At 37.0% G+C, this 18,405-nt stretch overlaps 1 protein-coding gene across 2 annotated transcripts in view; it reads right to left on the minus strand.

Moving 5' to 3' along the window:
* LOC121878144 (sorting nexin-17-like) overlaps positions 1 to 18,405 on the minus strand; it is a 159,951-nt gene that overhangs the window by 12,876 nt on the left and 128,670 nt on the right. Inside the window, exon 11 of one of the 2 annotated variants that reach the window (XM_042384288.1) lies at positions 4,167 to 4,191. In XM_042384288.1, the coding sequence (XP_042240222.1) occupies positions 4,167 to 4,191 (25 nt within the window). Of the gene's footprint in view, positions 1 to 4,064; positions 4,192 to 18,405 lie in introns of both variants that reach the window. The other variant, XM_042384202.1, reaches the window with a different exon arrangement.

The raw sequence follows: 18,405 nt of genomic DNA on the forward strand, positions 1-18,405 counted from the left end.
ATTCCATATGGAAATTATATTCTGGCCGGGTAATTTGTATGAATTTTACGAGCTAAATAAAAAAAAAAAAATTATACTTCACCGCGTATATGAGTAGATGGACTGCGGAAAGTGAAAGTCAGGTTCTGGCAAGGTACCGCGTAAATGAGAAATCTCGGAAAGTGAAACCGTGTAAAGCGGGGTAATACTGTGTATGTATGTATGTGTATATATATATATATATATATATACATATATATATATATATATATATATATATATATATATATATATATATATATATATATATATATATATATATATATATATATATATATATATATATAAGTTGTACCCCACTTAACGCGGTCAATTGAACCCAGAGGGTCCCGTGTTAAGTGAAAACCGCGTTAAGTGAATAACAGAACATATGGGATTAATTCCAATAGAACCCAGCCCGACCCCCAAACTCCACTTTTTGACGACAAATAACTATGTTGTAGTAAAAATAACATCTTAATTTTATGATGGTACATGCACACAATTAATACTTAAGAGAAATAGAGAAATACAGTCGCCAAGTTAATGTCCATTCAAATAATGGACTCAACTCCCTCCCCCTCTTCTCACACTACACTCACTGGCTCTTCCCTCTGAGAAATTTTTGGGGGAAAACCAGGTATAGTAATAAATAATTCCTCAAACTAAAGTTAGGATAATATAATTGACATTGCTGGATTCCTTGTAAGACCAGGAATATTTTGAATATAAATGTCATATATTTTTCACAAAAGATAACATATTTACTCAGAATAAACTTTACATCTAAAATTTGTATGTCTAATGCAAAATCTATGATGTTTATATTCAAAATGATCAGCAAATTGTAAGAATTCCAGCAATGTAAATTATATTCTGGCCGGATAATTTGTATGAATTTTATGAGCTAAAACAAATATCTTCAGTTAATAAAAAAAAAAAATATATTCTTCAACACTATCTGTCAATCAAAGTACCCCACCTTGCCTTCCCCCCTCTTCCAACCAGCGTGGTCAGTCCCAACCCTCCCCCCACCCCCCACCAATCCTCCATTCAAGAGTTTTTAACATTTAGTATTAAATAATACCTCAGATTAAAGTTAGGATAATATAATTGACATTGCTGGATTCCTTGTAAGACCAGGAATATTTTGAATATAAATGTCATATATTTTGGACAAAAGATAACATAATTACCTAGAGAACAATTTTTATCTAAAAATTGTATGTTTAATGCAAAATATATGTTGTTTATATTCAAAATGATCACCAAATTATAAGAATTCCAGCAATGTAAATTATATTCTGACCGGGTAATTTGTATGAATTTTATGAGCTAAAACAAATATCTTCAGTTAATAAAAAAAAAAATAATTCTTCACAGGGTAACAGATGGTCGGTCGGTCGGTCCCTCCCTCCCCCCCACCCCCCACCAACCGTCCCAAGGAGATGTGTGGGATAACCACTAAATTTTAATAAATAATACCTCAAACTAAAGTTAGGATAATATAATTGACATTGCTGGATTCCTTGTAAGACCAGGAATATTTTGAATATAAATGTCATATATTTTGGACAAAAGATAACATAATTACCTAGAGAACAATTTTTATCTAAAAATTGTATGTTTAATGCAAAATATATGTTGTTTATATTCAAAATGATCACCAAATTATAAGAATTCCAGCAATGTAAATTATATTCTGGCTGGGTAATTTGTATGAATTTTATGAGCTAAAACAGGCAGTCAGGCAGGGTGGGGGGTGGTGCGAATCTAAAAATAGCTCTCGAGCCGGACACTCACCGCGTATATGATGAAAAATGCCGCGTTAAGTGAAAGTTCAGCTTTGGCAAGGCACCGCGTATATGCGAAAACGCGTTAAGTGAAAGCGCGTTAAGCGGGGTAATACTGTATATATATATATGAATGAGAGAGAGAGAGAGAGAGAGAGAGATCCTCTAAATAATGAAATACTGCACATTAATATACACATACAGTACAGTGTGTATGTGTGTATGTATAATCCCCCTAAACTCATTAGCTTTATTACTTGATATTACAATCAATATATCAAGAGATTATTGCCCTTAAATTTCCTAAAAATTCATAATGTACACTAATGACAATATATGTTATGCGTGTATACATAGATTCACTGTACAATATTATTTAGCTTAGCAGGGGGAGATTATGAAGCTCAAAATGAAGTAGAAACTCCAATTGAGCTGTTTTCATGCCGTACTTGCAGTTGATGATTATTATTGAAGGCAGGTGCAGGTGCTGTGCAGACATGCAGGGTCACTTAGCATAACTAGTGAGCTGTTCAACTACAGTCCTGGATCCATATTGTTAAAGGTTCATACATTAAACTTCTATGAACATGATATGTGAAAATGCATCGAACTGGTTCACTTCTTATGCTACAACAAAATGACAGAGGCCAATATGGCACTGAAATTGCCCTGGGACTCGAGGGTTTTCTAGATGAGTTTTAATATCCCCAGTTACAAGGAAGAAATATACTGTATGAATCTTTGTTACTCCAGGTCCTGGCACAGAGGTAGATAAAGCTCCCAGTGCCAGTGTATACTCTAGATATGGCTTAAGGGGAAAAAGAGGCAAAAGAATATTCCAACAAGTAGTTCCCACAAAAATGAAAATAAACTTAATCTATACAACAGTAACATTTGCTATTCTCATAAATTTAATGCAAGAATAAATGTGTTGCAGATAACTACAGTATATACTAACGATCATTCAGCAAAACCATACATTCTGGTCCCTATATTTTTTTGGAGTGCAATGGCAGTGCTGTGTATTTAAAGGGAAAAGTGCAGGTGCAACAAGAAAGACAGCAGTCATACTTCATTCAAGCTCTCATCCATTCTTATTAGAATAAACAGCAGAATATCAATCCTTTTCTCAACTTCTTCATATAAAACCAGCCCTGTCGAAATATCCTTCACTGGCTGTATATTTTGTACTTAGTCAAAGACCAGTATGTGAGACGTCATAGGTTCTGGTATCTCTATGTCCTCGTAAATATTCTCTGTAATCACAGCTCAGGAAATATCAAAATATTACCCATTTTTTAATGATGTACAGTATATACATGTGTCTAATTCAACCTGCTTTGTGCTCAAATTGAATGAGTTCCCTAATAAAGATTTTTGACATGATCATTCACCCTATCTTAACATCACAATTTGTGGCAATATGTTTTATTTAGCTTGAGAGTTTGATTTTACTTCCACAGAAAAGAAGAAAAAATTGGCCATGTTAATATTGGGGAATACATTTTATAAAAATATTTTATGTCATTAAGATTCTTTCAATACTGATTGCAAAATTATCAAGCAATATTAAAATAGCATTGATAAATCATATCATAAGTTCAAGAGCACATCATACAAGTTTAAATGATATACAGTACACTGTACAGTATACCCTTGTTCTCTTGAAGAAGAACTGTCAATATGTAGGTGCATGTATTTTACATAGAGCTGAGGTATAAAAATTTTAATTTAAAGGAAAACATAATAGGTTCTTTTCATGATATAAAAACAGGTCCTAACCACAGGTGCATTCCTAAAATTCTCACCAATATACAGTTTTAATTTGTGTATACAAAAAAATAATGTTCTTATAAGAATGGAATATACTGTACAGGGCAAAGTTTTCTGGATAATTTTCTTATTACAAAGAAGGTAAGGTTAAGAATGAATTATCCTTCCCCCAAAAATAAATCCACATTACAGATAAATGAATATTCTCTCTTCATGATCTGAGCACAAGACACACCATCAAGCCAGTCTCTTTGATCAATCTTTTCCCTTCTGAGCTAACTTCCAAATAAAGAAGTATTTCCTACTGCCATCGTGTCAATCAGTTATGCTATCTAATTTCATTCACTGCTCTAATGCTGACTAATATAATTAATTTCATATCAACAATTCTAACTACACGTATTCTATTTTGTTTATATCAATATTCTTATTACAAATTATCATCAACCATCAAATCAAATGCATCATTTTCCACAGTACTTGGCTCGGCTTTTCCGTTGGTTTTAGCTGCTGTGGACGGACGGTTGTCAAGGATGTTGAGGTCACTGAGACGTTCACTTAGGCGTCTCAGGGATAACTCACCTATTGGGGATTGGGTAGCTCCATCCTAAAATGAAAAAAAAAATGGTTTATTGAACATTAAAGCTGAACAATACCATTAATAAAATTCTACAGATGATGAAAAACAGAAGTTGCTATTACAAGCAAATAGAAAAAAATGTATTTTGAATAATAATAATATAGCTACACAAAGATCAGAACCTCATTCACTATACTGTACATATATATATATATATATATATATATATATACAGTGGTCTCTCGGTTAACGAACACAATTCGTTCCAGAAGGTCGTTCGTTAACCAAATCCATTATTTCAATGGGATATTGGGTAATTGGTTCCAGCTCACAGAAAAGTACATACAAAGTAAAGTAAAAAAATGCAACAAGAGAGAAACACTCCTAAAATTCCCCTAAATCGCCCTTAAATCAATATATATATATGTATATGTATATATATATATGTATATGTATATATATATATATATGTATATGTATATGTATATATATATGTATATATGTATATATATATATATATATGTATATATATATATACATGCATACATGCATACATGCATGCATACATACACATGCATACATACATGCATACATACATGCATAATATATATATATATATATATATATATATATATATATATATATATATAGGTTGAACTCCAGTCCAGAAGATGGATTGATTAACCGAAACCATTGTTTCAATGGGTTTTTGGGTAATTGGTTCCAGCTCACCGAAAATTTCCTAAATTCGACAAAAATGGTAGAAAAGTTCACATACTTTGAGCTGTGTATGTAGAAGGCTCCTAGATGATGATGATGGGAATTAGAATGGGGGTGGAGGAGAAGGAAGAAGAAAAGGCATTGGGGTGGAAGAGAAGTCACCCTATGGCACCATTTCATCCATAAAATTTGAGTTCTCTTGGTGTATTTCAAGATTATTTTCTTTAAATCAACACTGCACTGCATTATATATTGTCAATATGTTAAATATATTTCAAAATGACCAATAATTTGCTTGGAAACACAGAAAAAAAGCATTTAGGTGAAGAGAGTCTCAAGCAAGATGTTACCTCCACTGAAAACAGAGAGAGATTAACGCCTGTCTGGTGTGTTAACAGGCTGGATGGCACGCCAGAAACTAGTTTCTTTACCTTCAATTACATTCAATAATTGTTAAAATGACTAAAAAAAGTTAATATTAAACTTTTAAAATTATTGAATAGTATAAACTTCTTGATATTTACTAAAATAGTAAGGAATTTAAGCCCTAGAACCGATTAATGTATTGGCGGACTGATACTAAAGCTGATTGCCCGGTCAGTGCAAGCGAAAACATGTTGAGGTTGGTTCGTAAGAAATTCGTTAACCGAATTGAAGATCCTTATGGAAGGCAGTTCGTTAACCGAAATTTCGTTAACCGAGACGTTCGTTAAACGAGGGGTCACTGCGCGCGCGCAGGTAGACAGTTTCATACACTTTTTATCGAATCACCTGGAGTCTACCAAAATGTCAGTTTTTTCTGCTATGTTCTGAAGATGTCTGCGTATTTGTGACTCTGAATTTATTGACGATGAATTGAAACACATTCGTTCCATTGCACAGAAACTCGGGTACCCTTCTGTGTTTGTTGATCGTTGTTTTAAAAGGGTTAAAAAATCCTTTCATTTCTCTCAAACCAGGCAAATTCCTACACTTAAGAATATTTTAACTTTGCCCTATCGTAATGAATTTGTCCCGTTAGTTCGGTCCCTCAAGCTACTGAATATTAATGTTGTTTTCAAGTATGACTCAACCATTACCAATATGTTAATAAGAAATAGCCCAAGTTTGAATGTAAATGGAAGTGTTTATTGTATTCCATGTAGGAAATGTAATTGTAATTATGTAGGACAGACAGGAAAAACACTGCAGCTCAGAATCAAACAACATAAGTACAATATCAGAACAGCATCTGAAAGCAGTGCCTTGTTCGTTCATGTTAGGAATAATAATCATCCCATTGCTTTGGGAAAAAAGCTTAGTAGTATTTAAATCATCTGTGTCACAGAAAGACTTCTGGTTGAAGCTAGTTTGATTAAGGAATTAAAATCAATAAACCTTAGTGATGGTCAGTTCAAAACTGATAATATGTTACATAAATTTATTTGTCAGTGGCCCAAGGTTAAAAATGCTTTGAAAACCTTTGATCTAGATGTATGATAGTTATTTTGTGGGTCCCTTATTTTTGACCTGACCTGACTAGTCACGTCACCCCCCTTCTCTTAAGCTCCTCTACATGTGTGTTGGTGTGGGGATTAATGGATGACATCATTATGACCTGACCTCATGTTTTTAAGGTCACCCTGTATATTTAAGCCTCTCTCTGTCCATGTAATCCAGTTGCCTCTGAAGATGTCTTGAATAAAGGCGAAAGCTAAGGTGCTCCGTTGTTTCCATTTTCCCGTGTGATTTTATCAAGATATATATATATATATATATATATATATATATATATATATATATATATATATATATATATATATATATATATATATATATATATATATATATATATATATATACACATATATACCCCGATTTACGACCGGGTTAGGACCCAAATCCAGGTCAAGTCTGATATGGTCGTAAGTCCGATATATAGATAAAAAAAAAAAAAATTCTTTTTTTTTTTTAATAAAATCTAAGCAAATGAAATACAAAGCAAGGCAAAAAGCTAATGAATAATGATGAATGATAAAAGTATGAAAGAAAGTAATAAATAATAGAACGGATAGTGTGACTGAGCACTTAACCTTTAATGTAGTCAGCTGAATGCACATGGGGCTCCCATAATTTCTAATTATACATGGAGACTGACATTAACTGAAACGTTTCGGTATAGAAAATGCGTAAAATATTTAAAAAAAAAAAAAAAAAATTTTTTTTTTTTTAATCTATATTCGAGGCGTCAAAGTCCTGACGGTCAAGTCCACGGTAGTCGTAAGTCGTAAATTAGGTGTATGTATGTATATATATATATATATATATATATATATATATATATATATATATATATATATATATATATATATATATATATATATATAATATACAAATAGAATTTCACTTAACGCGGCCAATTGAACTCAGAGGGTCCCTGCTAAGGAAATCACAAGTATGAACAACAGAACATATGGGATTAATTCCACAGAACCCAGCCCACCCCCAAACCCACTCTTGACGACACATAACTATACAGTAAAAATTCTATCTTAACTTTATGATGGTGGCGAAAACAAGTAATATAGAAGAGAGGTTAGGTTAGGGAAAGATAAAGGTTAATATAGGAAAATAAAGAATAGGTTAAACAAAACTCTTAGGAACACTCTACGTAGAGAAGATGGGTCATATTACTTAGATGGAGGCTGGAGTTCCTGGAGGCAGAGGGCAGATTATCACCCTCATGAATCACCATTACTAGGGTGAATCACCACTGTCACTTACAGTTGTCAGGCTTCCCTCAAAGTCATCTTCACTTTCTACCATCACTGGCTTGGGCTGTGGTGGCTGCGAAGAACCCGGTTACGCTTTGCTGACGCTGCGTTGATGTTGTCGATGTCTTTGGATGTACGGCCCTACAGCCTGCACCAGTCGGTATGGAAGACTTGCAGCGCTTACATCGTCATTGTCGCGTGGAAAAGGACGGTGACTTAATTTTTTCTTGCAAACTCTATGACACTTAATATCACCATGACTTGAATTCAGGTTCTTCGGAGAATGACGACCTTTCTTCTCCTCCTTCTCATCGGCGTGTTCTTCTTCCAACATCTCGTCGGCAGTCACTTCAGGATCTCTTTGATCACTCCAGGACGTTCCTCGCTGGTGGTCTCGAGAAGCCTTCATTGCAGCTGAGTTTAGCTTCTCTGGCAAGGTCCACTGCTACTGCAACAGTGAACTCACCAGTCATAGTGTCTACCTCTGCCTGGTATGCTATGCGCAACACATGTCTCCATGCGGATTTAATCGAAAGCAATAGTCAGCAGATCCCATGCCTACCAAGAAGTCTACAGTTTGTTTAACGCAACTTCTTCCAAAATTCATTGTTTGACGAGAAGTTCTTGAGTCACCGCCTTGTTCCTTGTCCTCGCCGCTTTTTGCTCTCGGGCTGTCGCTATACACCAGCTTGCTTAACTCATCCTGGTGTTGGTAGAGTCGCTCAGGAGCTTGAAACTTTGCAGAGCCGCAGCTTACATTGCAGATCAACTCCTGGGTCCAAGTGGGCTGATTAATGACGAGTGTTGGGAGGAAGGAAGACCACTTTACGCTAGTGACGCATCCATAAGTGCAGGGCGAAAGTGTCCAGGTAAAGCAGCGGTCAAGGAGTGCTAAATAAAATATTGAATGGAACATTCTGCTGCTCGCAGAATTTCCCTGCACGCCAGAACAAAACAGTTGTCAAACCAGAAGAGGGACAGAGAAGAGGATGACATCCACGCATTTCACGCGGCGAAAGTTAGCCAGGACATTGCTTGTTCATGTCCATATTCTTGTAGGCGCATGGCTTGCGGCCAGAATCATCATAATCTTTTGGTTTACAGGTACCGAGGCATTGGTGGTAAACAGGACGGTGATGCTCTTCTGCAATCTCTGACCCCTTACCTGCTGGCAGACTGACAACGGAAGGTCTTGGAAGGTAATTTTTTCCAGAAAAAGACCAGATTCGTCCATGCAACACCTGGTCATTACTGTACTGTCCTTCCTCCATAATCTCAATGAAAACGGAGGAGAAAATCTCTAATGCTTACACGGTCAGCACTCTCGCCTCACCACTCAATGTTGATGTTAAGATCTTGTTCTCTTCAAACTCTAAGTAGCCACCAGAGGAAGCATTGAAGGTCGGCTTGCAATTCCTCTAGTTTACGGTCAATAAGGCGTATAGCTCACGCGGCGATTCTGCACTGAGCTGCTATTCACCGCCATGTTAAGCTGCCACTTCGACGCATCAAATAACTCACCAGCAAATTTTTCACTCTTGCCAGCACCCTGTTCTGGCAATACCGATAGATACACCTGCAGATTTTGTGATTTCTATGTGCTCTTGGATCTTGGCTGCATCCTTCTTGATCGCATTTAATCGAGATCGTTGACGCTGAGCGTTACGCCGAGGATCAATCTCTGTTGCCTTCCTTTTCTCCAAATTCAACAATTTGGTACTTCACCGTAGCTTAATGAACGCTGTCTTCTTTTTGGCTTAGTGCCGCTGGGTCCAGGTAAGGAAAAGGCCTCTGGGGGCGAGGAAGCCATTTACGGAACAATGGATGCAATGGTGGCCTTTGAGGGGATGAACTGCCGCGGCTAGGTCATGCCGTCTCTCCTCCTCTCCCTCCTCCCCGTGGTCACAGCCATAATACTTTTAAGTTGTGTTTAGCAGCAGAGGGGGTAGATGTACACAATCATAGTCCGATACGCTATATGACGTCAGTGATACCAACAAAGATACACTACAGCAGCAATCCTTGTCATGCTTGCCTAAGCGGAGGGGAGGAGGAGGGAGAGGCAGGGTATGGCGGGCGGTGGCGCAAGCAAAATTCCAAAACAGTATCTTATTTATGTACCACCGCGATATGTGAAAAACTGTGTTATGAAAGTTCAGCTGTGGCAAGGCACCGCGATATGCGTAAAAACGCTGGCTAAGTGAAAAAACCAAAGTAGCGGGTAATACTGTGTATATATATATATATAATATATATATATATATATATATATATATATATATATATATATATATATATATATATATATATATATATATATATATATATATATATATATATATATATATACTGTATATATATATGCTGATAACCATAAGGAAAAAGAAAATACGAAGTTCCCAAGCGCTTTCATGTAATTCACTTCTCCAGGGGTGAGTACAAACTAAGTAGAAGTTCAGAACAAGTTATACCCTCACTTTACGCAGTCAATTGAACCCACGGAGGCCCGCGTAAAGCGAGAAACACGTAAAGTGAACAACATAACATATGATATTAAATGAAATAGAGACCGGCTGACCCCCAAACTCAACTTTTTCCGACACAATACCTATGTTCTAGTAAAAATAACATCTTAATTTTATGATGGTACATGCACACAATTAATATTTAAGAGAAATAGAGAAATATAGTCGCCAAGTTAATGTCCATACAAATAATGGACTCAACTCCCTCCCCCTCTTCTCACACTCACTGGCTCTTCCCTCTCTGAGAAATGTTTGGGGGAAAACCACTAGATTTTAAGGTATAGTAATAAATAATACCTCAAACTAAAGTTTGGATAATATAATTGACATTGCTGGATTCCTTGTAAGACCAGGAATATTTTGAACATAAATGTCATATATTTTGCACAAAAGATAACATATTTACTCAGGTGAACATTATATCTAAAAATTTTATGTCTAATGCAAAATATATGATGTTTATATTCAAAATGATCATCAAATTGTAAGAATTCCAGCAATGTAAATTATATTCTGGCCGGGTAATTTGTATGAATTTTATGAGCTAAAACAAATATCTTCAGTTAATAAAAAAAAAAATATTCTTCATGACACTATCTGTCATTCAAAACACCCCACCTTGCCTCCCCCCCTCTTCCCACTACGCCAGCTGGGTCGGTCGGTCGGTCGGTCCCTCCATCCCCCCCACCCCCCACCTTCCCTCCCTACCAGAGAAATGTTTGGGAGAAACCAGAATATTTACCTTTTTAGTAATAAATAACACCTCAGTCTAAAGTTAGGATAATATAGTTCACATTGCTGGATTCCTTGCAAGACCAGGAATATTTTGAATATACACGTCATATATTTTGCACAAAAGATAACATATTTGCTCAGAGTAAACAAAATACTTACAGGAGATCTAAAATTTGTATGTCTAATGCAAAATCTATGATGTTTATATTCAAAATGATCATCAAATTGTAATAATTCCAGCAATGTAAATTATATTCTGGCCCGGTAATTTGTATGAATTTTATGAGCTAAAACAAATATCTTCAATAAATAAACAAAATATACTTACCCAAATACTATCTGTCAATCAAAATACCCCACCTCTCCCCCTCTTCCCACCTGCTCCCTGGGTCCCTCCCTACCCCTGACCCCCACCTTCCCTCCCTACCAGAGAAATGTTTGGGAGAAACCAGAATATTTACCTTTTTAGTAATAAATAACACCTCAGTCTAAAGTTAGGATAATATAGTTCACATTGCTGGATTCCTTGCAAGAGCAGGAATATTTTGAATATACACATCATATATTTTGCACAAAAGATAACATATTTGCTTTGAGGAAACAAAATACTTGCATTAGATCTAAAATTTGTATGTGTAATGCAAAATCTATGATGCTTATAATCAAAATGATCATCAAATTGTAAGAATTCCAGCAATGTAAATTATATTCTGGCCAGGTAATTTGTATGAATTTTATGAGCTAAATAAAAAAATTATACTTCACCCGCGTATATGAGTAGATGCACTGCGTAAAGTGGGAATTCCGGTTCTGGCAGGGTACCGCGTAAATGTAGAAACGCTTAAGTGAAACCACGTAAAGTGAGGGTTCACTGTATATATATACAGAGGAGGGTGAGATCAAGTCCACAGAGGTCAAGTATAGGTTGGGTCAGTTTCTCCCTCTGACCTGACTACCGACCGCTGTGGTGCTTTTGTGAAGATTAGTAGGGTCATTACCTATACTTGACCTGTGTGGACTTGATCTCACCCTCCTCTGTATATATATATATATAACTTGTTCTGAACTTCTACTTAGTTTGTACTCACCCCTGAAGATGTGAAATACACGAAAGCGCTTGGGAGTTTCGTGTTTTCTTCTTTCCTTGTGGTTATCAGCATATACCTAGATCACGCGCACCTACAGTGATTTACTTGCATATATATATATATATATATATATATATATATATATATATATATATATATATATATATATATATATATATATATATATATATATATATATATATATATATATATATATATATATATTACGCTGGGTCCTCAAGATTCAAGCTCACTGCTAATCACAGTTTTACAGAACTCTAACATGCTCACATTCCGCCGGTCGTGGAACGCCATTACGCCGAGAGTGTCCGCGAGACGCTATTTTAGATTTGCCCCATGCGCCACTCCACCCGCCTGCCTGCCTGCTCTTCCTTTCCTCCGCTGGGCAAGCGGCGCGAAGAAGGCGAGTGTGTCTTTGTTATGCTATCACCGATCGCCATATGGGTTTGAACAGGACTCCGTGATACGCCATGCATCCCCACTCTCTGCTGCTGCTAGCTGTAATTGGCTTAAAGTATTATGACGGTCCACCCGGGAGGGAGGTGAGGGGAGGAGAGACGACGCTGACCTAGCCGCGGCAGTTTCATCCTCCAGGCTACTCCGTGTAAACGCCGCATCCATCGCCCGCGAAATGGTGGCTTCCGCCGACCACCACACCCCAGAGAGAAAACCTTTTCTTACTTCCGGACCCAGCGCACTAAAACCAAAGAAGACACGACGCTCTTTGCTTACGAGGAAGCATGAGCATCATCCAAGACTTGGAGAAAGGAACAAGGCAGGTTAGATTTGAAGTACAAAGATGGCGGAACGAATCTTGATCCGGACTATAAAGATGGATTCGCCAAGATAAAGGGAGCGCTATAAGATCACAAAGCCCAGAAGTCACAGGCGATCAAGTATTTTCACAACCAGGTGCTTCAAAGAGCAGAAAATTCTTAGAGGCATTTCTGGCAAAGGCGCGACGAACATGAGATGGGGTTTATTAACGCCGCCTGTATGGACTACGACTGCGGACCAAAGTATGCAGGGCACAAAAGATGGGAACTTCAGAGCCCAAAGTCTCTTTACTGCCTCTGTGGTTAGTGAGGTCAAGATCCGAATAAAAGATCACCAATAGTACCGCCAGGAAGAAGCGAAGTGCTGATCGCGCGTAAGCGTGCTCTCGAATTTCTCTCCGCTTACGGAGATTAGTGCGGAGGAGGGATAGCAAGTATCACCAGGTGTTTAACATGGACAATCTTATTCTTTTCTTAAAAAAACTACCTTCCAAGTCCCACGCCAGAAGAATGCCAGCAGGATTCGGGGCCGAAAATGCAGAAGGAACGACGCCTGGCTTTCTGTTTACTACACTAAATGCCTCCCGTAATTTTAAAAAAAAAAAGCCAGTTATCAGTGGATCACACAGCTCAGTAAATACATTTTCACAAGATAATGACATGACCAAGTTAAATGTCCACTGGCTGACAGCACGAAGGCATGGATGTTCACACTGTCCTCTCTCCTGCTCTGATGACTGTTTTAAGTTTCGATGTAAAGAAATTCTGTGAGCAACAACCGGCTTGAATAGGTTGCTGTTGACAACGCACTGCAGGACACTCTCGCTCTACTGTTGATCGTCACCCCAACGTAAAAGTGGCTCCTTCTCCTCCCCATGACATTGCCTTTTAATCCAGCCTATGGACCAGGAGTTGATTTGCAATGTGAAAGTTTTCGCATTCTCAACAAAAAAATTCCAGCTCCTGAACGACTACACCAACACTAGGAAGAGTTATGGATCTGGAGTGACACCACCACCGATAGCAAGAGCGACAAAGATGAGGAACAACGAAGAATCAACAAAATACTCTTCAAACAATTCTGAGAGTATTTAACATCAAGCTGTGACATCTTGGTGACAAGGGATCAGCTGTCTATTGCTACACCGTCACGATGAGGAGGCGATGTGTTGTGTATGGAATGACTGAAAGGTGAGAGGAGGAGCCAATTCAGATCAGAGGTTCAGACTGTTGCAGTAGCAGGACCTTGCTGGTGAGAGAAGTTGCGAGATCAGTTACAGTTCCAGGCTTCTCCCGAGACCACTCAACGAAGACATCCTGGAGGTGACTCAGAACTTGGAAGGATCAGTTTAATGAGATGTTCAAGAAGAACACGCCAGTGAAGAGGAGGAAGGCTAAAAGTGCAGTTCTGGAAGAACACACACACTTAAGTCATAGTGATATATTAAGGGTGCCATGGAGGTGCAGAGAAGATGAAGTCCTCTTTCCCCGCCAGATAATGATTTATGAGACTGCTTATGAAGTCTTCTGCAAACGGGCTGGTGCAGGTTGGTGGAGCTATACATCACAGGTGTATCACGACAAATATCAACGCCAGATGTCAGCAAGCATAACAGATTTCTTCACCCGCGAACTCACCACAGCCAGCCCAAGCCAGTGATATAGTGACAGTGAAGTTGACTTCTGAGGGATTTGTCAGGAAGCCTGACAACTGTAAGGACAGTGATGATGATTCACCTAGTAATGGTGATCTTCACCTGAGGCCAGTAGACTCCATTTCATTAATCCCATATGTTATGTTGTTCACTTTTGACGTGCTTCCTCACTTTCCTCATGGTACCCTCCGGTTACATTAACCGTAATGAGACTCAACTGTATATATATATATATATATAATATATATATATATATATATATATATATATATATATATATATATATATATATATATATATATATATATATATATATAATATATATATATATATATATATATATAATATATATATATATATATATATATATTATATATATATATATATATATATATATATATACGTATATATATATATATATATATATATATATATATATATATATATATATATATATATATATATATATATATATATATATATATATATATATCTATATATATATTTTTTATTCACATCTTCAGAGTGCCTCTGACGACTTCAATAAAGACTTAAAGCCAAGGTGCCCGCTGTTCCATTTTCCCGGTGATTTTATCAAGATTTATCTTATCCACGTTTCATTGTGGATTTATATGATATATATATATATATATATATATATATATATATATATATATATATATAGTTAGGTATGCCATAACTAACGTAATTGTTCCAGAACCCTGCTATAAAGCATTCGCTCGTTATAGGATTAACCGCTCCAGGCCCCCAAATACAAACCGCTTAACACTGAAAAATTCTGTGGAAAAATGTAAAAAATACGGTACTTTATCTTACCTTAGTGTTATTTAGCACCCCTAAACACTGGCACGTCACTATCACTTCCACTGGGAGTCTTGGCTTTAAGGTCCTCAAACAATTGTCTGGCCTTCTCAAAAATTATAGCTTCACTAATGTTACCACCTGCCATTTTCTTTCTCTTTATCCACACTAAGAGTAATTTTCCATCTCTTCAATCACATTACACTTTGCTTTGCTAAGTCTAAAGATTCCTTAGCCACTTGCACAGTTTTTAACTCCTCTTTATTCTTCAAAATCTTACATATAGTCGATTTAGCCATCCCATATTCATCACTAAGTTTTGCAATGCTTCTTCCATTCTCACATTTCTTTACAATTTCTTAGTTTCAAGGGTTATTAGCTTTCTACCTTTGGATCCACTCATTGTTACAATTGTATACTTGTATAACAAAATAGTTATACAAATAACGAATTTCATCAAAAGACGAAATTTCAACAATAACAGTGGTGCACTGGCTACACAATGAGACAAAGATGGCGCTTCGATTTTGTTGTGGGTCGCGTAACAATATTCATGCCAGGCGAAATAGTCCCCGTATTCATCCGCTGCTCGCTGTAGGAGTTGGCGCTCGTTATAGCATTCTCAATTTTATAGGTAAACCGCTCGTTATAGGAATATTCGTAGTAGGATCCGGCTCGTTATAGCATACCCTACTGTATATATATATATATATATATATATATATATATATATATATATATATATATATATATATATATATATATATATATATATATATATATATATATATATATATATATATATATATATATATATATATATATATATATATATATATATATATATATATATATATATTATACCCAGACTCGAATTTCACGACGGGTTAGACCCAAATCCAGGTCGTGAATCCGACATGGTCGTAAGTCCCACATAGATAATTTTTTTTTTTTTTTTCAAATAAATAATCTACAATGAAATACAGTACAGTAAAAGTAATGAATAATGAGGAATGGATACAGTACAGTGAAAGTAATAAATAATAAGGAATGGTTACAGTGTGACTGAGCACTTACCTTTAATGTAGTCTGCTGAATGCACATGGGGCCCCCATAATTTTCTAATTATACATGGAGACTACATTAACTGGAAACGTTTCGGTATAGAAATGCGTACATATGATTTTTTTTTTTTTTTTTTAATAAAATCTGCGGCGGTCGTAAGTCCCCGACAGTCGAAGTCCACGAGTCGTGAAGACACACACACATATGCATATAAAAAAAAAAAAAAAAAAAAATATATATTATATATATATATATATATATATATATATATATATATTTGATAGAATATACGGAGTGGAAAACTACACCTTAGCTTTCAGTCTTTATTCAAGACATCTTATTTGCCTCTGAAGATGTCTTGAATAAAGATCAAAAAGCCAAGGTGCTCTGTTTTTTCCCCGGATTTATCAAGATTTATCTATCCACGTTTTCATTGTGGTTGGTCACTAGGTGAAAGTGTTGCAGGCCTATAAGGTAAAACCTGCACTTGGACATCGCCCAAACCACAGCCAACAGCTCTAACTCAATAGTGGCGAGGCCTCGGTGTCAGAGAGGAAACGCGAGCCACACTGGACTGAATGGAACTGCCCTCCACCATGATCCTGCAGGGACGATCCCACTGCACAAACATGAGGCATCTGTCTGCAGAACCGTCGGCAAGGCTGTCAAACGTGGCGAGGACAGGTGGACTAGACAGGCCTGTTTCACTTGCTAGAAGGCATTGTCGTGGTAGGGGTCCACAGGAATGTCCTCTTGGGGCTCATTAGGGGCGAAGTGGTTGGGCAGCCGCGGAGATGTCCGGCAAAAACTCTGCTAACTGGTTGACGCGATCAATGGGACCTCAAGTCGGTGAGGTTAGCAGGGTGGGAAAATCCATGATGGCGCGGACCTTCCGGTCAGCTGCGATACCATTCCCCGAGAGGGTGTACCCACAAAAAGTCCACTGAAGAGCTGGCCAGAACAAACTTGTCGGCATTTAGGTGATGCCGGATTCCGCACCTGTTGAGTACCTCGTAGATACGCAGAGGTGATCCATGTAATCCTCATCGATACGAAGTATAATGTCGAACAACTTTCACGCAGTAGGCGTGAAATAGGTAAACACTGGTTTGGAAACAGAGTAGTGGATGAATGGAACAAGTTACCAAATATCATCATTAACTCTCAATACGCTGAATTGCTTCAAACATAGGTTGGATGCTCATATGAGCAATAGGGGTTGGGTGTAAAACGGACTGCCCAGTATAGCCAATAGGCCCGCTGCAGTTTCCTATGTTCTTATGTTCTTATTTCTTTTATGTTTATTTTAGTATGGTGTGTGCATGTAAATGGATGAAAATAAATGAAGAAATTTATGTAAATCTACCCAAAATACAGTTGAAAATGTACTACAGTATTGGACAATAATGTACTACATTGTTTATATCTTGAGCAAAATATATGACGCTTATATTTAAATTAATCTCTGTCTTGCAAGGATTTCAGCAATGCAAATTATATTATCCTAACTTTAGTCTGAGATATATAAAATAAACAAAGAAATCACCAATCTTTTGTCTGGGAACACAAGGAGGGAAGTAGCCAGGAGCATGTGGGAAGAAGGGGAAGAAGGGGGAAGAAGGGGGAAGAAGGGGGACAGGGGGGAAGGGGGGAAGGGGCGGAGGTGAGGTGACAGAATGTCTGGTGTTTGTTTGTTTATTTATTTGAGATAAGATTTGACAGTTGGCGCTGAAGGCCTGCCTGCGTGTTAATTTATCATTACTTAGGAGTGACTAAGCTGTTCTCATAATTTGCCACCCAAACGACCTGGGTGAATATAACTTATATTGGTGGGATTCTTGTAAGATAGTAATTTATTTGAATACCTGTATAAACAAGCTATATTTGCAATAGACATAACAATTTTAGTACCGTAATCATTTAGTACATGCACAATACAGGTTTGCACTTAGGTCCATTGTTACTGTACAATATTGACTAAATTCACTAGATAAACGTCCTGGGAGCACAATCTATAAGAATACGCGATGCATATGTGACTGTGCCCGCCTAGGGCCATTTAGGTTCGCTACGTCCCATTA

Source organism: Homarus americanus, unplaced genomic scaffold (genome assembly GCF_018991925.1).
Source record: "Homarus americanus isolate GMGI-L3 unplaced genomic scaffold, GMGI_Hamer_2.0 scaffold51859, whole genome shotgun sequence".
NCBI lineage: Eukaryota > Metazoa > Arthropoda > Malacostraca > Decapoda > Nephropidae > Homarus > Homarus americanus.